The 25,366-nt window shown below is 42.6% G+C and overlaps 1 protein-coding gene across 10 annotated transcripts in view; it reads left to right on the forward strand.

Moving 5' to 3' along the window:
* The window catches only part of CCSER1 (coiled-coil serine rich protein 1), a 1,130,035-nt gene that overhangs the window by 500,597 nt on the left and 604,072 nt on the right, over positions 1 to 25,366 (forward strand). Inside the window, exon 7 of one of the 10 annotated variants that reach the window (XM_075929605.1) lies at positions 4,492 to 4,934. The exons of the other annotated variants lie outside the window; for them this stretch is intronic. Within the exon in view, the coding sequence (XP_075785720.1) occupies positions 4,492 to 4,593 (102 nt within the window). The 3' untranslated portion in view covers positions 4,594 to 4,934. Of the gene's footprint in view, positions 1 to 4,491; positions 4,935 to 25,366 lie in introns of those variants that run through there. 10 annotated transcript variants of the gene reach the window in all.

Here is a 25,366-nt window from a genome sequence, read left to right on the forward strand (position 1 = left end):
AAATCCTTAACTTAAAATATAAAGATTTTCTTGGTTTTTGTTAATGGCCAAATACAGTGCAAAACAGTTACAGCACAAATTGCCTGAAAATAGTAATGAACTTAAAAAAAAAAAGAGTATATACTAAAAAACCTCAGTAATTATTATAAAGTGTTAATATATTGCCTGGACTTTCTGAAATCTAACTCTGGATGTCAAACCATTTTCTGAAGTGCTGCTGAAGGTGAACTATGTTTGTATGGCCCCTCCTGCCTAACACTCATGTTGCAATTGCCATTCAAGCTATCACTTTGGGTAGCAGCACTATGTCTACTGGTATTTCAGCTGCAACCACATTGTCCTTTCTCCATCTTGACAAAAGTGATCTGTGTTAATTATGACTCGTGGAGGTTTGAATGTACCAATTAATCATTTCAAGGCAAATTGGTATAATTTGTTCTTTTGAGAACTGTCAAATACAGCAAACTAAATGCATAGGCAAATGCTGTCAGGATTCCTGTGCTGTCTGATATCCATCTTTGCATCCTTTGATAAAGCAGATTACCTTTTTATTTTAATACAGAGTTTAAAAACTCCTTTGTAAACATTCAAAAGAAAAATCCTCAGTCCAGTGTCATGTGTAGAGGTTGGGCCTTGCTGATCCAGCACCCTCAGGATCTGACTGGTCCCAAAGAGGGGATTTGCCAAACCAGGGAGTGTTCCTCCCCTTCTGGCCTGTGCTGCCACCGGGCTAGGGCTCCTGCCTGCCACTGCTGCTGCCCCAGCCCTCTGCTGCCAGCCTTGCTGCTGCTGGGGCGAAGCGCCACAGCCAGAGCTCCGCAGCTGGAGCAGAGCTCTGCAGCCACCTGGCTCTGTGGCTGGGACCAGAGCTGAGCTGCTGCCTGGCTCCGCACCCGGGGTGTCCCTGATTCAGCCGCTGCTGGTCAGTTTCAGCAGCGGCTGAATCGAGGACACCTGCAGCAGAGCAGCTGGAGTGGTGCGGTAGCGCCATCCCTTGGCACGGCGAGACCAACCCGGCAGCACCCCAGCTTCTCTTGGAGATGCCTGGGACAGAGCAGCTGGGGTGTGCCGGGTTGGTCCCGCAGCGCCGCTCCTCCGCGCTACTGGACCAACCTGGCAGCACCCCAGCTGCTCTGCCCCTGGTGTCCTCAAGTCAGCCGCTGCTGATACTGATCAGTGGCTGACTCCAGGAAGTCCGAGGCAGAGCTGCTCTGCCCCGGGCTTCCTGGAGTCAGCCACTGGTCAGTTTCAGCAGCGGCTGAATCAGGACGCCTGGGGCAGAGCAGCTGGAGGGCTGCCAGGTTGGTCCCACAGCACCGAGGAGCGGCGCTCCTGGACCAACCCGGCAGCACCCCAGCTTCTCTACCCCAGGTGTCCCCAAGTAAGCTGCTGCTGAAACTGATCAGCAGCTGACTCCAAGAAGCCCGAGGCAGAGCAGCTCTGCCTCGGGCTTCCTGAAGTCAGCCGCTGGTCAGTTTCAGCAGCGGCTGAATCGGGGACAGCTGGGGGGCTGCCGGGTTGGGTCCTGCAGCCCCGAGGGGCAGCGCCACGGGACCAACCTGGCAGCACTCCAGCTGCTCTGCCCTAGGCATCCCCGATTCAGCCGCTGGTCAGTTTTAGCAGCGGCTGAATCGGGGAAGCTGGGGGCAGAGCAGCTCCAATGGTCCGGCTGCCCGGAGCACTTCCGGGTTCCTGATGGTACCGGACCATCAGATGTTGGACCATTGGAGTTTTACTGTACTCCACTTAGAAAGGAACAATCTGTGTCACACATAGGGCACATCTAGACTACATGGTTCTGTCAACGGAGCCATGTAGATTAGTGTTGTAGGCAAAGGGAAATGAAGCGTTGATTTAAATAATCGCCGTTTCATTTAAATTAAAATGGCTGCCTCTCTGTGCCGATCAGCTGTTTGGCGGCACAGCGCTGTAGTCTGGACGCTCCATGGTCGACATCAGAGGCATTTGTTGACCTCCCCTATGTGCCTCGTGGGATGAGGTTTACCGGGGAGGTCGACAAATGCCTTTGATGTTGACCACGAAGCGTCCAGACTACAGCACTGTGCCGCCAAACAGCTGATCGGCACAGAGCGGCAGCCATTTTAATTTAAATGAAGCGGCGATTATTTAAATCAACGCTTAATTTCCCTTTGCCGAGTAAACAAATCTACATGGCTCCGTTGACGGAGCCATGTAGTCTAGACGTGCCCATACAGAATGAGAAGCTACTGTCTAGGAATGAGTACTGCAGAAAGGGATGTAGGGGTCATAGTGGACCACAAGCTAAATATGAGCAAACAGTGTGACACTGTCGCAAAAAAAAGCAAACACGGTTCTGGGATGCATTAACAGGAGTGTTGTGAGAAAGACATGAGAAGTCATTCTTCCTCTCTACTCTGCGCTGATTAAGCCTGAATTGGAGTATTGTGTCCAGTTCTGGGCACCAGATTGCAAGAAAGATGTGGAGAAATTGGAGAAGGTCCAGAGAAGATCAACAAGAGTGATTAAAGGTCTAAAGAACATGACCTATGAAGGAAGACTGAAAGAATTGGGCTTGTTTAGTTTGGAAAGGAGAAGACTGAGATGGGACATACTAGCAGTTTTCAAGAATCAAACAGGGATCACAAGAAGGAAGAAGAATTGTTCTCCTTGGCTTCTGAGGATAGGGGAAGAAGCAATGGGCTTAAACTGCAGCAAGGGAGGTTTCGGTTGGACATTAAGAAAAACTCCGTAACTGCCAGAGTGGTTAAACACTGGAATAAATTGCATTGTGGAATCTCCATCTCTGAAGATATTTAAGAGCGGGTTAGATAGACATCTTTCAGGGATGGTCTAAACTGTGCTTGGGCCTGCTGTGAGGGTAAGGGACTGGACTCGATGGCCTCTCGACATCCCTTCCATTTCTAGTGTTCTGTGATTCTAAGGTGATAGTATTAAACTCATAAATGAACTCGGCTGTTTCCCTCTGTATCTTCTACAAGAGATGATAAAATTCTTTTGTAGAAGGATGGCTACTTTTAAATCCTTTATTGAATGCCCAGTGCGGTTAAAATGGTCTTCTCCTGGTTTATGTATGTTACCATTCCTGATGTCTGATTTGTGTCCATTTATCCTTTGGTATAGAGACTGTCTGGTTTGGCCAATATAGATGGCAGAGGGGCATTGCTGGCACCATCACAGGACCTAACCATATAAGCCACATCTGCACGTCCACTAATATGATGTATGCCATCAATTGTCAGCAATGCCCCCTGATGAAGTTGGTTTTACCTAGAAAAACTCACGATATAATAAATATATTAATCTAAGGTGCTACAGGACTGCTCGTAGTTATACTTTTACAGACTAAAATGGTGGCCACTCTGAGAATTGTCAATAAAGAGTTAAGCTTGCCTAGTGGTCAGCTTCCAAAATGTGAATAAAAAACCCCCTCAAATTTCTGAAAACTCAGAAAGGTCACCTCTTCTAGCATTCCCCCTCTGCTTTTATTTGTCTCTCTTCCCACACCTCTCCCTCCAGCAAGCAATGACATCTAATTTATTTCAGTTTTCAAAATAGTGTGAATACAGTACTCCTTCCCAAATCAAACAGCAAAGCCCGACACACAGATCTGAATAACATGATTTCAGATCTTTTTCATGTTTCTTTCCTAGGCTCAAGTTCAACTAAGGTTGGAGCATAGGTCAGGCTAAATAACCACTGCTTATACCCTTGAACTACAAAGCTGTTCAGTTTGCATAGACTCAGTTTAATCTGTTTGGTGTGTGAGTTTTCAACACGTGCCTAACTTTAGAGTTTAACTTTGTTGCCAATATCATTTTCAGTTTTGCTATCCTAGAGGGGCGGTGGGGCCCACACATTTTTTTGGTAACTTTTGAGTGACTGAGATCTTCATACCAAAATCAGAGCCATGGTTTGATCCCAAAGTTTAAAAGAAAATTGATAGAAACTGTGAACCTAAGGAAAATCTTTATCCCCCTATGGGTTTCTCTCTGTCTGACTCCAAATTTGGATCACTAACTGTACCCATGATTGCTGTGAAGTATCTAAAAATTCAGGTTAGTCCAAGTAATTTTGCAAATTTTAGAGGATGTAGACAAGTTCAGGTTTAAGCAGAAATCTGTTTAAAATATTTATTAGAGTGGGGCTTGTAGCTCACCTTTTATATTGTGCTGTGAGAGTCTGACAAAGTCAATGGAAGTCTTCCTGTTGAGTGTAATGGAAGTTGAATCAAGTAACAAGTGACAGAGGGCTCCTGAAGACCCTTTTAACATTCTTCTGAATATCTACTTAGGAATGCAATTCAGAATGATAACTCTTCTTTAGGTTATTTGGATCATCCTATAAAATGAGTAGACAACTATACATGTGCTATAGAATTCTGTAGAAACATTCCAGGCTCATAAAAAGCTGGTGTGGCTCTCTGAATAAGTGTACTAAGACTCTTCCCACTTCTCTTCCTCTATTCTATCCCTGTGTATTTGCTTACAGAGAGAAGAATCTGGAGAGCAGGGACTGTGCTGTCACTGGATCCAGGCCAACATGTGGATAGGTCAAGCAAGTGTAGAGATCTACTTCTGTGCTTGGCTTTGAAAGACATGGACACAGATTAGCATATTGTGATGTTTGCATGAGCAAAGAGAACATACATGTTGTCTATTTCTGTGATACAGAAAACATGTCATGCAAAAAACAATGCCTATTCTGATTGATTTATTTGGGTTTTTTTGTGATGAAATGACAGAATTTTGTTAATAAAGCTTTAGAATTTGGCTGTCATTTCTCACTACAGTGTAAGAGTTTTAAATTCTGGAAACAAGCTACATCCAGATGGATATCCAGCTGCCTGACGCCTCTCTTAGGAGACCCAGAATATCTTTTCTGGTATTTTAACGTGATCCAGCAACTCCATACTCCACTGGCTACGTCTACACTGGCCCCTTCTCCGGAAGAGGCATGCTAATTTCAAACTTTGGAATAGGGAAATCCGCGGGGGATTTAAATATCCCCCGCGGGATTTAAATAAACATGTCCGCCGCTTTTTTCCGGCTTGGGGAAAAGCCGGAAAAAAGCGTCTAGACTGGCACGATCCTCCAGAATAAAGCCCTTTTCCAGAGGATCTCCAGAGGTACCTGAAAGTAGGAATAAGAGATCCTCTGGAAAAGGGCTTTATTCCGAAGGATCGCGCCAATCTAGACGCTTTTTTCCGGCTTTTCCCCAAGCTGGAAAAAAAGCGGCGGACATGTTTATTTAAATCCCGCGGGGGATATTTAAATCCCCCGCGGATTTCCCTATTCCAAAGTTTGAAATTAGCATGCCTCTTCCGGAGAAGGGGCCAGTGTAGATGTAGCCCACTTTGTTTAACAAAACAAGTGTGAATTACATGCAATTCAGTTCAACATACTGATACTATTTTCAGATTAGGGAATTATTAGCATTAGTCACATGTAGAAAAGGTACAGTGACAGTGAGAACTATATTGTTGAATTTATATATGGACTTGTAATGTCACACATAGGTCTGCATATCTTTGCGCAGACACTCTTGTTAAGGATCAGTTCTTTTACTAAGCCCTCAGATAGCCCAGTCTCAGTACGTTTATTACTCAAAGATAAATCTGTATAATGCAGAGAAGTCCATACATTTCCAGTTTGTGTAGCCCAAAGCCTGATTATAAAAACTACCTCTTTTATACCCTTCATCTTTACAATGCATAGAAGACTCCTTATATTACCCAGTTTCTTATCAGTATCATATGAACATAGCATTTCAGAAGTCAGCTAAGCTTAGAACCATATGAACTACCTGTCTTGTTATTGGTTAAATATCAAAAAGATCATTTGTCTTATCTTGTCTTTCTGGTACGCGTCGTCTTCTAGCACTGAAATTATATCACTTCACATTTCCCATTGGTGAAACAGGATAGCATGAGCAAATAACATTCTGGAAAAAGCTTGTCTTGAATACAATTCATACCTATCGAACATAGCATAGATATAAAACATTGTGAAAAGAATATATTATTTGGTCATTACTAGCTATATTGCAGAACACACCTTATCCTGTCAAACTTGTAGTTACAGAAATACAGTAATTTCCATATTTTTGCAATAATTCTGTTTGAGAGAGCCAGTTTCCCAGCCCTGTATACAATCCCATTTCTCATCTGGTAAAGCTGTCATTCCAACATTACCATTTTATATAAGTGTAGCTTTACTAACATTAGTTTTCCACTTCACCTTTGGCCTAACCATAAACATTATGGAATTGTGGTTCAGTTTGGTCAATAGTGGATGAGAGGAAAGTGATTAGGAATAGTCAGCATGGATTCACAAAGGGCAAGTTGTGCCTGACCAATCTGATTAGCTTCTATGATGAGGTAACTGGCTCGGTGGACATGGGGAAGTCAGTGGATGTGATATACCTTGACTTTAGCAAAGCTTTTGATATGGTCTCCCACAATATTCTTGCCAGCAAGTTAAGGGAATGTGGATTGGATAAATGGACGGTAAGATGGATAGAAAGATGGCTAGAAGGCCGGGCCCAGTGGGTAGTGATCAATGGCTTGATGTGAGGATGGCGGTCGGTTTCTAGTGGAGTGCCCCGAGGTTCGGTTCTAGGACCGGTTTTGTTCAATATCTTTATTAATGATCTGGATGAGGGGATGGATTGCACCCTCAGCAAGTTTGCAGATGACACTAAGCTGGGGGGAGAGGTAGATACGCGTAAGGGCAGAGACAGGGTCCAGAATGACTTAGACAAATTGGAGGATTGGGCCACAAGAAATCTGATGAGGTTCAACAAGGACAAGTGTAGAGTCCTGCACTTGGGACAGAAGAATCCCAAGCATAGTTACAAGCTGGGGACCAACTGGTTAAGTAGTAGTTCTGCAGAAAAGAACCTGGGGGTTACAGTGGATGAGAAGCTAGATATGAGTCAACAGTGTGCCCTTGTAGCCAAGAAGGCTAATGGCATATTAGGTTGCATTAAGAGGAGCATTGCCAGCAGATCCAGAGATGTCATTATTCCCCTTTATTCGGCTTTCGTGAGGCCTCATCTGGAGTATTGTGTCCAGTTCTGGGCCGCCCACTACAAAAAGGATGTGGACGCACTGGAGAGGGTCCAGCGGAGGGCAACCAGAATGATTAGGGGGCTGGAGCATATGACTTATGAGGAGAGGCTGAGGGACTTGGGTCTGTTTAGTCTGCAGAAGCGAAGAGTGAGGGGGGATTTGATAGCAGCCTTCAGCTTCCTGAAGGTAGGTTCCAAAGAGGATGGAGAGAGGCTGTTCTCAGTAGTGACAGATGGTAGAACAAGGAGCAATGGTCTCAAGTTGTGGTGGGAAAGGTCCAGGTTGGATATTAGGAAAAACTATTTCACTAGAAGGGTGGTGAAGCACTGGAATGGGTTACCAAGGGAAGTAGTGGAGTCTCCATCCCTAGAGGTGTTTAAGTCTCAGCTTGACAAAGCCCTGGCCAGGTTGATTTAGTTGGAATTGGTCTTGCCTAGAGCAGGGGGCTGGACTTGATGACCTTCTGAGGTCTCTTCCAGTTCTATGATTCTATGAATAGTGTGTTCTCTCTTGCAGTTATAGGTGCTGGAAGTAGAGGTGCGGGGAATGGGACAGGTTTATAGGAGCGGTCAACAAAGGCTTCCCCTGTCAACCTATCCGCGTCTTGACTCGCACATTGTGCCGACGATCAGCTGAGCCGGCACAGCACAGCGGCCATTTTTATTTTAATGAAGCCGGGGATATTTAAATTCCCGCTTCATTGACTATGACGGGTAGCCTATTTTACATGCCTCTGTCGGCACAGGCATCTAGTCTAGACATACCTAAAAGTAGAGAAGCACACCACAGAGCTCAGTAAGTTTCAGGGAATGATGTACCATTTGCTGAAGCTACAGACAAATGGGAATCATCTTATCTTTGTTTCTACTGACATTTATATTTGATGGCAGATTTCAACTTTCAGTGACATCCCAGCAGCATAAAATTAGCTAAGGATAAAATTGACACAAAATATAGTAAAAGTTAAACTCTTTGAATGGGATACTGATTTCATAAGTTCTAAAGATGGAGCTAGGTTGGTGACAAAATGTATCATTTTCAATCCTTAAAATGTGTCTTGTCTTGCCAAAAATAATCTTTATGCTAATGGACATTCCTTATAATATTGCCTATATATAATTAGAAATTTTAGAAGCGGGCAAGAGACCTTGAGTTCATATTATTCAATAAAGTGGAACATTCGGGAAGGATTGAGAATACATAATGTGTTTGCTTGCTGGCAACCAATGTGGGAGACTCTGTTGAAAGGATTTTTAATTCTGATACTAAATCAAAATTGTGGTAGAGTATGGGGAGCAGTATTTCTTTAGAATTAGGATAGAAGTAGCACTCTTGACTCTAGAATCTCAACAATTAAAATAGCTTTTAACATTTGACTATCAAGATTATACAGAATGCCAGAATGGGGACCTCTATTTGTGAATACATTTTTATGGACTGATTCAGCATTGCAGAGAGAGTTTTTTGATTGATACATTAGAAAGAAATGGGTAAGCAGAAAGTAAGTGGTATAGTACAAAGAGGCATCAAGTTGAGTTGTCATAATTAAGATGTGTTGGAAAAGCATTTTATTTACTTTCATTTAAACATGTTATTTACACTAAAGGAGTAATGTGGAGAAATATGTTTCTGACTACATGTTTTTCATATAGCGTGTGTCTATAATATAAAACAACAAAATATGTTGCCTCTGCCACTTTGTTTTCTGTCTCTCAGATCATTGTAGAATGACCACCTTTAAGGGATAACATAATTCTAAAGGTGAACATTTTTTAGGAAATTTGCCGTTTTTCAATTAAAAGGCTGGTATAAAAAAATCCCCCTTTCTTAAACCTCCCTGTCCATTACAAAAAGATAATCTTGCAGTTTTTTTTAACAGTAGCCTAATGTGGAAAATAGCTCAGGAGAAAAAATATTTACTTTTCATGGTAATGACACTCATAAAGAAGAGGTTTTTTCAGTGATTTTGTGTTTATATTTGAAAGAATGTAGCTTGCTTGTACTGGAGAGGAGGGAAAGAAGGAAACTGGGGAGAGCGAGATGATGAGAAACGGGAGTAAGGACTTGAGAATGGGGACAATAAAGATCAGAAAGCAGGAGACAATGGAGTGGTTAGAGGAGGATAGCAGAAATCTCATTGTTGAGATACATTGCTGTAGCCATGTTGGTGTGATGGTTGATGACAGAGGAGATATCTCAGTGAGGGACAACCGAGGCTAGTGAGTGGACAGCCATCATCTCAGTTGTGGGACACAAGATTGGTGTAACCAAGATGGTTTCCCGGCACAGTTTTGTTAACTGTGCTTGGGAACCTAGAATTTGCTGGGTGTGCCGAAGGAACCGTAGCAGCACTTCCATTGGATGCAGAGGGAACGCATGGCTCTCACAATGTTGTATGCAATAAGAATGCACTTTTCTTCACGTGCCCTTGCTTTAAGTGTGTGTCACTTTAGTAATACTTGTGTGGGGGGGGGGGAATACGCAGACAAAAAACAGCAGCTTCAGGCAACCCTGTGCATAGGCAATGGTAAAGAAAAAATCCTGTGAGCCACACATGGAACCCCAGGGGGGCACATGAGTATCTCTGACTTATGCAGCTCTGACTTAGCAATTCTTACTCTAGCAGCCTGCTTTTTACATCACTTCTACTCTCTGGTCTCCAGCATATTAGGTTCCGCCTGACAAGGTGTCTGCAACATCTCCCAGTCCAGAGTTTTCCCAAACTAGTGTGTTCTACAATGTCGAGTCCTCTAACATTCAAGAGATATTGAGATTTGCTTGTTCCTTTAAATATTTAGCATTCATTTAAACACAGCCCTGGGTTGGTTTAGATTAAAAGTAAAACAGTTTTTTAACAAAAGAAGATAGGACTTGAAGTAATTTCAGTTACAAAAGACAGAGTTAGAAATAGTACAAGCAAATAAATGCAAAAAACACTGTCTAGGGGCTAATACTTAATTAAACAAGCTGCTGCTTTTGATCAAGGAGAGATTCTCAACACATGATTTTCTAGCAAAATGGCAGGATCTCGCACAAAGTCCAAAGAGCTTTTGTCAAAGTTGGGTGAATGATAACGAGGCATGTAGGGAGAGGGGTTCTTTGCCTCTCTTTTATAATCCAAAAACCTTTAAAATGGATTCTTTTGAAGGTTTCCTCACCCCCAATAAACTTGATTCAATGTGTGAGGAAAAACAACATGGTTTCTTCTGTTGAAGGAAGTTTCGTGTTGGTTTCTACCCCAATGGGGTTTGTTAAAATGCAGATTAATCTGTGTCTTCTGTCTCCACCCCCTGCTGTGATGCAGGTGGTTATCTCATCCCTATTGTCTTGATGCTCCTGTTTACCTTTACCTCCTGGTCATCTGAAGAAGTGGGCTGTGCCCACAAAAACTCATGATACCATCTACATGTTTTGTTAGTCTTTAAAAAGTGCTATTTGTTGTTTTTTAAGTTTACCCTTTGTGTAACTTGCATACCTATTATCTCTTAATGATGGCTTCCAGAGAGCAGAACCACATTTCTTTGTCTGACATGAGGGGGAGGAAGAACTTTAGCCCTGCATTGTAGACATACTTTTGTAGCATAATTTCCAATATATTTGAAATTTTGAGTGTCTTCCATACATACACTACACAATAATATTAATTAGTAAATTATTAACTTTCTATTGATATTTTTGGCCAGATATCAGTGAGCCCTCTTGTATAGGGATGATATTAGAGTTACAATAAATAATATTAGATATTTTAAAATCTTTGTTTTGGCAGCATGAATTATTACTTAAAATGTAGTACCTGTACCTTATCATGTGTTTTCTAAACAGAGAGTTCGTTTTAATTACTTGTTTTCTAGATTAGACACTGCTTATTACAGATGGGCTAGAAATTTTAGATATCTCAGTATTTCGATGCCCATTTGGAAACGCCTCAATTTTTAACAGGACCTATGTTCAACACTTTCTAAAAATCATTTCCTTTTACTTTAAGTATCTGAAATCACTAGGTATTTTTGAAAATTTAGCTTCTGTTTCATGTTTTTAGGCTATAAAGAATGTCCCTCCTCAGTAATTTCTGGATGTTGGATTTAATGTTTTATGTGTGTTCACATAAATTTTATACAAAGAGAGACAAACACATGATCAATTACAATGAAGTGAAGAGAAATCTGTGTCCCCTTCTGCCTTTAACAAAACACACAGACCCTGACATACGGTATGTCTCCATAGCCTGTTCTAGTCATCCTTGTAGTCTGTTACGTAGTCTCTGTTTTGAGTGCTGGACCCTGACAAAGATGAAGATCTATGGGCTGTTACAAACAGAAAGGAGCTTTCCAGTAGAGGATACATGGACACCACTCTACAGATGCTAAGATGAGTGTAAGTGCTATTTTGGGGGTTCTGGTGGTATTTTACACATGAGATACTGGCCTGACTTACAGTGGTGTTTTCACTTTCCTCTGTAAAATCTTAGAGGTCACAAGGCTGGGTCAAAAACTTTTACTCATAGGGCTCGTCTACATTGGCCCCTTTTCCGGAAGGGGCATGTTAATTTCAGAGATCGTAATAGGGAAATCCGCGGGGGATTTAAATATCCCCCGCGGCATTTAAATAAAAATGTCCGCCGCTTTTTTCCAGAGGATCGGGGCCAGTGTAGACGCTCTTTTCCGGCTTTTCTAAAAGCCGGAAAAAAGCGGCGGACATTTTTATTTAAATGCTGTGGGGGATATTTAAGTCCCCCGCGGATTTCCCTATTACGATCTCTGAAATTAACATGCCCCTTCCGGAAAAGGGGCCAGTGTAGTCGTAGCCATAGGGTTTTCTTGTTATGGGATGAATACAGAATATAGTCTTCATTTGGTTCTCCCAGGCAAAGTGTTACTTGTAATCCCAGGGAGTCCAACACAGATAATGATTACTATATCCTTACTACTTCATGGAAGTAGCAAGAGTGAATCTATAAAACCTTGATTACACCAGCTGGGTAACTATCAATTCATTAAAAAAACGCGTAGTCCTGTAGCACCTTAGTCTCATGAGCTTCCGTGGGCATGGGAGGAAGAAAGCTCATGATACTATACATATTTGTTAGTCTCTAAGGGTATGTCTACACTACCACCCTAGTTCGAACTAGGGTGGTAGTGTAGACATACCCTAAGGTACTACATTACTACTCATTTTTTAAAGTTACAGGCTAACACGGCTACCCCTCTGAGACTATCAATTCATGATCAGGATCAGTTGAAAATGTATTAAAGGGAAAATATTGCAGCCAGAGCTCTTTTCAAATACATCATGAGGTTTATTTCTGTTACCCATATGGAGAAGAAAAACTGTCAATGTATACTTATAGAGGATGATCTAAACAGGGATGTAAGCAATTAGTCCCTCGACTAATCGCTCCCCTCCCCCTCCCCCGGTAATTGCCTCTATCAGCCAGTTCCCCCCAACACCATCTCAGCAAGGGCAGGGGAGGCAGGGGAGTAGCGGGGACCAGGTAGAAGCTGGGTCTTAATACATTTAAAAATCAGAAGCACAGCAGGGAGAGGGGGCGAACCCAGTACCAGCTGAGACAGCTGATTTTTTACATTTAAGACTGGTATGCGGCTGGTGTAGGGGGGGAGATAACCCCTCCACTTATTGACTAGGTGACTAGTTGATGGAAAATCCATCAACTAGTTGATTAGTTGATCAGACTAAATTTAGCATCCCTAGTTGTGAAGGCCAAGGCTATAACGGGATTCAGAAAAGAACTAGTTAAATTAATGGAGGATAGGTCCATCAATAGGTGTTAGCCAGGATGGTCAGAGATGGTTTCCTTAGCCTCTGTTTCCTAAGGCCTGGGAATGGGCAACAGGGGCTGGATCACTTGATATCTGGTTTGTTCATTCCTTCTGGTGACCTGGCATTGTCCTGTCAGAATACAGGATACTGGACTAATCTTGTACAACTTTTCTTATGTGAAGTATGCCTGAGAAGTGTAAACATAAGATACATAACCAAGTTGTAGGCAAATGTATTTTGGCATTGCGCTAAATACTTTAAAACATTGCAGTTCAAGAGAGAAATACAATAACAGTACAATAGAGCTTGATGAATTTAACCAGCTTTTACATTTCTATTCACAGATGAAAAAGCAAACTCCAGAGCTAAAGTGGAGTTGTATGTGCTTCTTTTCCATTTATTGCTGACAGATATTTTGGACAAGTTTACATTTATTTGTATACAGAAATCTACTATGAGGAGATGATACCTCATCTTCCCTAGAAAAGAAGCATGAAAGAAAATTAATTATCTTAAGAATGACACTCTTTCACCTGGCATGCACAGAAACTGATAAGAGTTTTAAAAACAGCAGCTGAATATAATGGGGAATTAATAATGAAATGCTTCTAATGACCACTAGGTTACTCCACTAAAGCTTATCACTGGATATAGTAATACAAATATATTCATGTAAATCTTTATGCTTACACTGACAAATAATGTTTACCACAGCTGTGTAGCATATACAAAGCATTTCAGCATTCAATTGTAACAGCCTCAATAAAAGGATCATCAATTGCAAGGTTTAATTTTTCATCAGACAATGAACACTGTTTTCTGTATAGGATGCCTCTTTGGAAAAGCATGTGAATTGTTTAGTCAGAAAAATATAGCAAACCTATGCTTTGTAATGAAATAAAAAAGCTCACAAAATCTAATCCACACTCCAGCTGAAATTTGAGCTTCCAAAAGCAGCAGCCCACAACTTCAGAGATTAAGTTTAGCAGAAACTCTCTGATGGTCCTTATAGATGTACTATTTCAGGGTCATTCATTCATCACATGGAAAGTTTCTTTTAAAAGATACAGCCAGCCTGTGGGTGCTTGATATAAGCATTTTCTGTTGTAACTGCATTATTTTACTGCATGCTTAACAATGCTGAAAAACGGAGATTTAAGTTATTTCATCTAGAAAAGCAAGAAGAGTTTGTACACCTGAATTTTTCTTTTAAATTTATTTTGTTTCTATCATCTTGGGTTATATCGGGAATGTCTATTCAAGTTCTTCTCCTTAAAAAAGAAAGAACCATCAAAGAAAAGAGTCTTAAGGAACCCAACTACCCATTTCTCTTTCATGTATGCAAAACAGAGCAAATGCTTGCAGATGAATAGCCAGACAGTAGCAAGTACATTTCGATCAAATATTACAGTGTGTTTATATTCTGTTGCTGTCTGCAGTGCTACAAGTTGTCATGTTTATAATGTAGGTTGTTTGAACTCTGTTGGCTGCTTATTAGAGATTTTCACTCTTCAGATATCTTCATCTATATCTTTAAAATGCATATTTAACTTTATTTAAAGATGGGCTGGTGACAGGACAGCTGATTGTGAGATCCTCTTTAAGAAAGCAGGATTCTGCTGCTAAATCATTACTCAGATGTTAAAATCCTTTAGGTTTAGGGTAGTTGTTTTTCAGTTATGGATCTGAAAGAAAAGGGACTAGAAGTAACTCTTGGGGCCAGAAGTATTATGACAAAACAAGCTGAATTTCTGGCTATGTATAGACTACAATGGTAAGTCAGAAAAAGAAACGCAAATTGCAATTAGCAATTTGCGTATTTTTTTCCGCTTTTCTGTCAAAAGAGGCTTTTCCAATATTTGGTGCGTCTACACAGTGCCAAATTTCGGAAAAACCTGTTCTTTCAATACAACTCTTCTTCCTCGTAGAATGAGGTTTATAGGGATGGTGAAAGAGCACGTCTTTTTCTAGGGGAGATTTTCTTTCAATGACACAATGGGGACTATGACCCTGATTCCTGTTGCAAGTATTTAGCTCATCTGTACATCCTTGAAAATCTCCTCCTGTGTTCACAGGAACAAAACTTACTTTGAGACTTGTATTGTGATTTGAACTATATGTCCATGCAAGAGGGAATAAGATCCCTCCCTCCCCCTTAGAGCCCCAGATGAATTGCCTGGGCCTTGGATTCTAAGGGAGAGCACTCACTTCCTCCCCCTGGAACAGGTTGGTTGGGAAGGCCAGGGAACATAAGGAGATGTGGTTCTGCCTGGTAAATGCACCAACTGAGCCACAATAGGCATTTTATAACTTCCTGTTGGTGAAGGCCAACTGCAAACTACAGGTTGGCCCTCCCTGGTTCAGTACCCTTGGGATTTAGTCAAATCAGAGGAGACCATTTCTGGGTGCCCCCCAGTCCAGCCTTGGCCAGCTCCCTTTGCCCTGTACCACCAGTCTAGCTGAGTTTGCGGCCACAGCAGGGCTGCTGGCTCCCCTGCCACCCACCTCCCTGCCAGCTTCTCCCCTCCACCTACTGCTGGCCATGCTGGCCCGGATGGGCTCCCGGCCCTGACGGCAGCCTCTGTCATACCAGGTTCCCAGCCCCACCACCAAACTGCTGCCCTACCAGCAGCCCACTGTCCTGCCATCCATTCTGGAGACCGTTGATGTGGCTGTCGCCTTGCCACCGGCCCAGCCAAACTCCTATAGAGGGACTTCCAGCCACTGGCTGTCCCTGAAACCAGCCAGACTCGACTGCTTGCCCTCCACCGGGACTCTCTGGTCCAGGGACGTCTGTGCTTCTGCTGGGCTACAGATGTTGCTGGACCAGGGAGTTCCAGTCTAAAGAGCTTCAACCTGTACTTGTCCCCCCAGCAAAGTTAAACAGAGACGATGCATCTGAGGAATGGTGATTTCTGGGGCTATGCACCAAATGTTGCAGTTTATACATCTCCCCATACTCAGGGCTATGCATAATATAGAGTCTAACCCAGAGGTTTTAACAGTTCAGTGTATGATAGCAGCCAGTGCTCTCTCTAAGCTTCACAGCAGCACATTTTCACAGGTGATTAATCAGCCCCGCCCAGCCCAGAGCCTCTGACTGAGAGGGGCTGATTAATCACCTGTGAAGTTGTGGATCCCCACAGCTTAGAGGGAACACTGATGGCAGCCCTTATAAATGTGCTGCCTAGAACAACGTTTCCTCAACTCCCGTCCCCTTTCACCCCTCCTCTACCTACGGTACATCGATGACATCTTTATGATCTGGACACATGGCCAAGAAACACTGGAGATATTCCACAGAGATTTCAACAACCTACACCCCACCATCAACCTCAGCCTGGACCATTCTACACGAGAGATCCACTTCCTGGACACCACCGTACAAATCAACAATGGAAAATTAGACACCACTCTCTACAGAAAACCCACTGACTCATACAGTTACCTACATGCATCCAGCTCCCATCCAGAACACACCACACGATCCATCGTCTATAGCCAAGCCCTTCGATACAACCGCATCTGCTCTAACCCCACTGACAGAGACCAGAAGCTTCAGGATCTCTACCAAGCATTTATAAATCTCAACTACCCACCCAGAGAAACAAAAAAGCAAATTGAAAGAGCCAGACGAATACCTAGAAACCATCTACTTCAAGACAGACCCAAGAAAACCAACAATAGAACACCACTTGTCATCACCTACAACCCCCAACTTAAACCTGTCCAACACATTATCAAGAAACTACAGCCTATATTGGAACAGGATACCATACTCAAAGAGGCTCTGGGAGACAGACCCATAGTCTCCTATAGACAACCACCTAACCTCAAGATGATTCTTACCAACCACCACAGGACATACCACACTAATACCAACCCTGGTACCTTCCCTTGCAACAAACCCCGTTGCCAGCTTTGTCCACATATTCATTCTGCTGATACCATTATTGGACCTAACCAAGTGAGTTATAAGATCAAGAACACATATTCCTGCGCATCCAGAAATATAATCTACGCTATCATGTGCCGAAAGTGTCCGTCTGCTATGTACATTGGACAAACATCTCAGACACTTCGCCAAAGGATTAATGCCCACAAAACAGATATTAGACAAGATCACAAAGAGAAAACAGTTTCTTGCCACTTTAACCAGAAAGGACACTCTCTAAATGACTTAGCCACCTGCATTCTGCTACAAAGACCTTTTACATCTGCACTTGAAAGGGAATCCTCTGAACTGTCATTCATGTTAAAATTCGACACTTACCAACAAGGACTTAACAAGTCTTTGAACTTTCTCACCCATTATCAAGACAGTTTCCCCAATTATCACCTGTAATACCATTAACTCACAAACATCCCACTCTCCCTACCTTTAATATCAGCAATTCACAGACACTTACCTTCCTTCCTCCCCCTTCCCACCCCCCCCGCATCCTCCTTCTGTTCTGCAATGTGATTTGTCCTTTTCATATTTGTTCATTTTTTTTAAATTGTATCCTTTGGTATATATGGTTGTGACTACTTTCTTCCACTATTTGATCTGAGGAAGTGGGTCTGGCCCACGAAAGCTCATCATCTAATAAACCATCTTGTTAGTCTTTAAAGTGCTACATTGTCCTGCATTTTGCTTCAACTACCCCAGACTAACACGGCTACATTTCTATCACTTATAAAAGTGGTTATTTTACATATCTACACTTTTCTGCGCTGAACAAGATGAATATCCAGTGCGATTTATCTTTGAGTACTCCACCATAGAAACGCGCGGAAGCTAAAGTGGTATTTATGCACAAGTCATGTCAGATTTAAGACATTCTGTAGTGACATTTTCTTGTATATCGTGTAGCAAGTTTCTTTCAAACCTATATATGTGATTGCCTTGGGTCAAAATAACTCTCTTTTAAGACACTGTTTCTGTGTTTTGATTTGTTTTTTTTTTCCTGAAAAATATGGATTAATTTTGTTCACTCTTAGTGATATTCATATATCTTATTTACTAAAAATGTGTTGTTTGTTGAAATGAAAAATGTATTTTATGTGTAACTTGCCAGAGCGCCCTTTGCTCTCATTTAGATGCTATTTGTGTTTTCATTGCTTTTCCCACGCCATTTCTGGTGTGGGAAAACTTATGAAATCATGGTTTTTAGAATGACATATCAAAAGTGGCTTGTCCCTGAGTTTACTTCTTAGGGTTTGTATCTTAATTTTTACTCTTAGAAACATCATCATCCGGGGATTTATTTTTTAAAATAAAAGCATAAGATACTTTTTAGATTTAAAAAAAGAATTTTTAAATACTTGAATCTCCCCCTAAAACATTAGATATTATCAGGCTGAAAAAGGTTCTCATTTAGCATGGATTGCATTGTTTACCTTAATTAGTCTGTGCCCAGCAAGTTTGTTAGATCTGAGATTTGGATTATGGTGAAAGAGCATAATGTAGCCACTTTTGAAACATCATCCGAATGCAGTCTCCAAGTCATGGTTGCATATGAACAACGCTACATATCCTGAACTTTGTCTTCAGTCAAGAAACTCACAGTGTATCTCTTGAGTACTTTGTCTCCTAGCGCTATTGTATTGTAGTGCATCTTGTAGTCTTTCTTTATCCTCATCCTCCCCTATCTGAGGTTGAAAGGTGTTAACTCCATTTTGCATGGTGTAGTCTGCAGAAGAGTAGGGCCTTCAACCTGGCTCCCTCAATTGCTAAGTTAGTAGCTTAGCTATTGAGTCATCTGTCCTTTAAGTTGATCTGTAGAGGTGGGGAAAGGCGATGTGCATATACAGTATATTTGATTAATCATAGCATACATTCTGCTGGGACCTCACATTAATTGAGGTACTTAAATCTGATGACAATGGGCAACATTAAAAATCTTCAAAATGGCCTGTTGTATTTTCATTAGCTTTTTAATCAACTCAGTATGTACATCTAAAAAAGAACACCACTTTATTTTTAGATAACTTCAATTTTAGTCAAAATTTGGGTATTTTAAAAATGTTTCTCTTCTTCAGCATGCCTTTGAAGTAACTACACTTAAATAGTTTTCTTCCAGATGCTGTAAGATAGCAATCCTCAGAGACTTTGGAATGGAAATGCAGGAAAGAGGTGAAGGCCAACATTTTTTAGCATAGGTGCCTGGAGCTAGACTTCTAAAGCCTTTTAGACTCTTAAATAAAATAGCCTGATTTTTCAAAGTTTCAGAAAACCTGCCCCCTTCACTGCCAATTTTTCCTTCTAAGGATTAATTTAGTTCTAATTTAAAATCTCCCTGGTACTATGACCTCTCTAAAATTACAATAAGAACATAGAATGATGACTTTATTTAAAAAATACAATTATTACACTGCAATGTTTGCTGACATTTTTCACATGGAACAGGTGGGCAAGAAAGTTGCACTTCTCTGTGTGATTTCCTTTTAGAAGATTATTAGAAGAGTTGGGCTCAAATTAAATCCCCGAATCCCAATATTTCACAAGAGTGGAGTAGCTTATAGATTTGGAAATTGCAAGTGGGATATCATTACTGGGGCTACATCTAGACTACATCCCTCTGTCGGCAAAGGGATGTAAATGAAGCACTTCAAAAGTGCAAATGAAGCCGGTATTTAAATATCCCACGCTTCATTTGCATAATCATGTAATGGCGCTCTTTCGAAAAAGTGCTATTTCTAAATTGAAACCGCAGTTTAGATGCGGTTCTTTCGAAATTGGAGCACTCATTTTTTGAGGTTAACAGGATCTTTCGAAAAAGCACCCCAGTTCAAAAGAACTGATTAGACTGCGGTTTCTATTTCGAAATAGTGCTTTTTCAAAAGAGCGCCATTACGTGATTATGCAAATGAAGCACGGGATATTTAAATCCCAGCTTCATTTGCACTTTCTAAGTGCTTTATTTACATCCCTCTGCTGACAGAGGGATGTAGTCTAGACGTAGCCTGCGTGTGTCCCAATTTTAACTTCAATAAGGATTGCATTGTCCCTAAGGGTATGTCTACACCACTCTAACACATGCCAGCTAGCCTGTGTCAGCTGACCTGGGCTCAGACTGCAGAGCTATAACATTGCAGTATAGTTGTTTGGATTCTAGCCTAAGCCTTTCTGTCTACACAGTGATTTTTAGCCCTGTGCTTCCAGGTCAACTGAAAAAGGCCAGCAGCCAATAGGCCTTGGGTTTTTTATTCCTGTACAGACATATCCCGATGAAAGGGTGAATTACAGAAGTCCCCTTAGGGTTGTCCCATGTTGTTCTGATCATGCCACTGACACCCACCTTCCTGCTATCTGGGGCTCCCCACAATCCTATCCTGCTGAGCCAGATCCTCTAGCTTCCCCCAGACAAGGCACAGAGTTGGGCAATGCAGACACTGAAGGGCTGTGTCTACACTGGGCCACTTATTCTGGAAAAGCAGCTGCTTTTCCAGAATAACTTGCCAGCTGTCTACACTGGCCGCTTGCCTTTCCGGAAAAGCAATGACGGTCTACTGTAAAATTGTCAGTGTTTTTCCGGAAAAACTATGCTGCTCCTGTTCGGACAAAAGTCCTTTTCCGGAAAAACTGTTCCGGAAAAGGGCCAGTGTAGACAGCACAGTAGTCTTTTCTGCAAAAAAGCCCTGATCGTGAAAATGACGATCAGGGCTTTTTTCCGGAAAAGCGCGTCTACATTGGCCACGGACGCTTTTCCGGAAAAAGTGCTTTTCCGGAAAAGCATCCTGCCAATGTAGACGCGCTTTTTTCGGAAATACTTATAATAGAAAACTGTTCCGTTTTAAGCATTTCTGGAAAAGGGTGCCAGTGTAGACATAGCCAAGCAGTTCAGCTCTGGGAAGACTCAGTTCTAAGGGCTCAGTATGCAGGAAACCAACCCCCAAAGGGACCAAAACCCCAAATATATCCATCTTACTCAACTTTATCATTGAAAAAGAGATGCATAGAAGCTGCTCCTTCCCCTACGGTAACAATTATTCACACTGAATTAAATAATAAACTATGTGTTTTTATTAAGTACAAAATATAGGATTTAAGGGGTTGCAAGCGAAAACAGATCAAAATAAGTTAGAACATAAGAATGGCCGTACTGGGTCAGACCAAAGGTCCATCTAGCCCCGTATCCAGTCTACCGAGAGTGGCCAGCACCAGGTGCCCCAGAAAGGGTGGACCGAAGACAATGATCAAGCGATTTGTCTCCTGCCATCCCTCTCCAGCCTCTGACAAACAGAGGCCAAGGACACCATTTTATCCCCTGGCTAATAGCCTTTTATGGACCTAACCTCCATGAAATTATCTAGCTTCTCTTTAAACTCTATTATAGTCCTAGCCTTCACAGCCTCCTCTGGCAAGGAGTTCCACAGGTTGACTACACGCTGTGTGAAGAAGAACTTTCTTTTATTAGTTTTAAACCTGCTACCCATTAATTTCATTTGGTGTCCTCTAGTTCTTCTATTTAGGGAACTAATAAATAACTTTTCTTTATCGGCCCTCTCCACACCACTCATGATTTGATATACCTCTATCATATCCCCCCTCAGTCTCCTCTTTTCTAAACTGAAAAGGCCCAGTCGCTTTAACCTCTCCTCATATGGGACCCGTTCCAAACCCCTAATCATTTTAGTTGCCCTTTTCTGAACCCTTTCCAAGGCCAAAATATCTTTTTTGAGGTGAGGAGACCACATCTGTACACAGTATTTAAGATGTGGGCATACCATATGAAGAAACAAGTTATGAAGAAACTTGTTATGAGCAAATTCTTACCGTAAACAGCTATTCTTATTTTAGATAAAAGCTTCAAGTCAGAAATGATCTTTTACTCTGACTTGGGTCTATAGCTTCTTCAAAGTTCTTTGTATCCTCTTAGGTGTGCTAGGCCATTTTAAAGGCTAGATGAAGATAAAAAACAAATGGCTTCCCATTGTTTAAATAGACTTTTCCCAAAGGTGGAAATACTTTGTTCCACACTCCCCATTCCTATGGAAAACTACTGGGTTCAGGATGGATTCCAACAACAGGTGACATGGTCACATATCTTTCTAGGATCAACCACAGTTTGGGCTTCCAGAACAAATGCGGTCATTCACAAATCATTAGTTTGAGTACTGATTCATTAAGTACAGGCAGTCCCCGGGTTACCTACAAGATAGGGATTGTAGGTTTGTACTTAAGTCGAATTTGTACTTAAGTTGGAACTGGCGTCCAGATTCAGCCGCTGCTGAAACTGACCAGCGGCTGACTACAGGAAGCCTGAGGCAGAGTTTCTCTGCCCCGGGCTTCCTGGAATCAGCCACTGATCAGTTTCAACACTTAGCTGAATCTGGACGCCTGGGACAGAGCAGCTGGGGCGCTGCCGGGTAGGTGCGGCGCTGTGGGGACCAACCGGGCAGCACCCCAGGTGCTCTACCCCAGGAGTCCCCAAGTCAGCCGCTGCTGAAACTGATCAGCGGCAGATTCCAGGAAGCCCGGGGCAGAGCAACTCTGCCTCGGGCTTCCTGTAGTCAGCCGCTGGTCAGTTTCAGCAGCGGCTGACTTGGGGACCCCTGGGGCAGAGCAGCTGGGGTGCTGATCGGTTGGTCCAGTAGCGTCGCTCCTCGGCGCTACTGGACCAACCCAGCAGCACCCCAGCTGCTCTGCCCCAGGCGTCCTGATTCAGCCTCTGCTGAAACTGACCAGCAGCGGCTGAATCAGGACTCCTGGGGCAGAGCAGCTGGGGTGCTGCCGGGTTGGTCCAGTAGTGCCGAGGAGCGGCGCTGTGGGACCAACCGGCAGCGCCCCAGCTGCTCTACCACAGGTGTCTGCGAGAAAAGCCTGGTCTGCTGGGTGTGGGGGAGGGCGCACTAGCTGTGCCCCCCCCCAGCAGACCATGGAGATGCGGGCGGCGGCACCGAGACGCGCCGCGGTCACGCCCGGGTCCTCCGGGTCCTCTGCAGACCAGGGAGACGCGGAGCAAAGCCGCGGAGGACCCGGGCGGCAGGACAGCGGTGCGTCTGGGCGGTCCCGTTGCCCGCGTCCTCCACTGCTTTGCTCCGCGTCTCCCTGGTCTGCTGCGTGGGGGAGGGGGGGCCAGCAGACTAGGGAGATGCGGAGCATCTTTTCTCGCCCCGGAGGACGCGGGCGGCGGGTCCTCGGCGCGTCTGGGCAGTCCCGCCGCCCGCGTCCTCTGGGGCGAGAAAAGCCCCGTTCGTAAGTACGGATCCGACATAAGTCGGATCCGCGTAACTCGGGGACTGCCTGTACTGGGGTGCAAGTAATGGCTCCCATTAGCACTTTTAGAAGTATAAACATATCCACACTTCATATTTCTAACTTCACATACAAGAATGATGCATGTTCAAAAATAGGATATATTCGGATTGTAACTGTAAAATTAAGATCATATGACTTATTTTGCATAAAGCATCTTCGAGTTATGAACATTCATATCCACAAGCCAGTTTTCATAAAGTATGGCGGGTCACAATATCCATTTGCTGAAAGTATGAAATGAATGGCATTGCTGATTGTTTGGTTGTTCTCTCTTCTAATTTGTATCACTCCACGTTGCATTCTCCTCTATTAGAATGAAAAATTCTATTTATGTTGAACTTATCTGACTACTGACAACAGTCACTCCAGTACAGGCTGTGTAATTGCTCAAAACCAAAGTCTTTTAGCAGCCTATTTGGGCAATACAAACATTTAATTTTTACTCATTTCACCTATTCCCATTCTCATTTAACATCTGATCTAATTATTTTCCTTGCTGCTTTATGAATATCACATTAAACCATTCAGCTATGAAAATCTTTGCTAAAGTCCTGATTGCTTGTCTGGTGAAAATAAAAATTCTTCAAAAGAGAATTAAGCCTTTCCTGAAACCCTAAGGATTCTCTTTCATCTGCAATTTAAATTGTCAATTAAGATTAAATAATTCTATTTCCCTATCCTTTTTTGGGAGTCAAGAAGGTTGGAGAAGGGATGGGATTGTGGCTATGATTCTGTGCTGGTACTGGGGAGATCTAGATATAATTCCTGATTTAGCCACAAATAAATTGTGACCCCTCTAAATAAAAAGTGAGGCCTAATGTAAATTCTGTTGAAGTCAATCGGAAATCTCTCATAAACTGTAATGTAATCAGGAATTTGTCTCAGTTTCTTATCTTCAAACTGGGATGATGGTACGTTTTTTGTCCTGTCTTTTAAAGCCCCAGTTCAGGAAAACACCTCTAATTCATGCAGCATTTAAGTATATGCTTTATCGTTTTGAAATCTGTGGGATACAAAGACATGCTTAAATACTTGCCTGAATTTGGATATTAGCTCCTAGGGACAGGGACTGTCTCTAACTGTGTGTGTTCAGTGTTTAGCACAATGTGCAACTGATTCTGAGACCTTGTAGGCATTACCGTAATACACAGAGGGAAGGAAGGGTTGCATTTATAACTGGGCTTCTTGTAGTTTATTTTCTCTGCTTCTCTTAAAAATATATTATTAGTAATATATTTTTAACAATAAAATATCTGAGACTTTGCTAGTAGAGGCAAACGTTTATAAAATTTGACCTTTTTTGTACAACATGCCAGAAGATTTACATGGTGTTGCTTGGGTCTTTAACTGAAATTTTTGTTTTTCTTCATTTGAATCATTGCTCTGAGGCAGGCTGTGGATGAAGGGCTGAGTATGCAGCCTGCCTTGGGGAGAGAGGACTACCCCAGTCCTTTCTCACTGCAGCAGCTTGGGGCCAGGAGAGAAGTTAAGGGAGGAGAGCGTATCCCCTAGGTGGGGGACAGTCAGACACACAAATAGACAAACTCATTCAAATATATAGTAGATAGCTATCCTGGTTCCCATCTCTAGCCCCTTGCTGCCACCCCGTGGTCATTATATTGTATAACTGACCCTGCTTTCCATCCCATATGCCCTGCTGCCCCCATGTGGTCATTGTGTAGCAGAGCCCTCCATAAGAACAGCCATACTGGGTCAGACCAAAGGTCTATTTAGCCTAGTAAGTATCCTGTCTGCAGACCATGGCCAATGTCACATGCCCAAGCGGGAATGAACAGAACAGGCAATCATCAAGTGTTCCATCTCCTGTTGCCCAATCCCAGCTCTGATAAACAGAGGCCAGGGACACGGTCAGACTGATGTATTGTTTAGAGAGATGACCTACTGTCTTATGTCTCAGAGGGGTAGCTGTGTTAGTCTGTAACTTAAAAAAAAAGCTTAAAAAATGAGTGGACCTGTAGCACCTTGGAGACTAAGAAAAATATAGATAGTATCATGAGTTTTTGTGGGCACAACCCACTTCTTCAGCTGACTGAAGAAGCGGGTTTTGTGCCCGTGAAGGTCATGACACTATCTACTGTTTTATGAAAAACAATCCTATTCCAGGCACATACCATTTTCCTGACACAACCAAACCCTTACGTTGCTTTAAGTTATGAGAAGAGAAAACCACATATCAAATTTGGTGATCCTAGCTCTTACCGTTTAGGAGACAGACAGGCAAACTCTCTCAAATATATAATAGACTATAT

The sequence above is a fragment of the Pelodiscus sinensis genome, chromosome 5 (assembly GCF_049634645.1).
Source record: "Pelodiscus sinensis isolate JC-2024 chromosome 5, ASM4963464v1, whole genome shotgun sequence".
NCBI classification, from domain to species: domain Eukaryota; kingdom Metazoa; phylum Chordata; order Testudines; family Trionychidae; genus Pelodiscus; species Pelodiscus sinensis.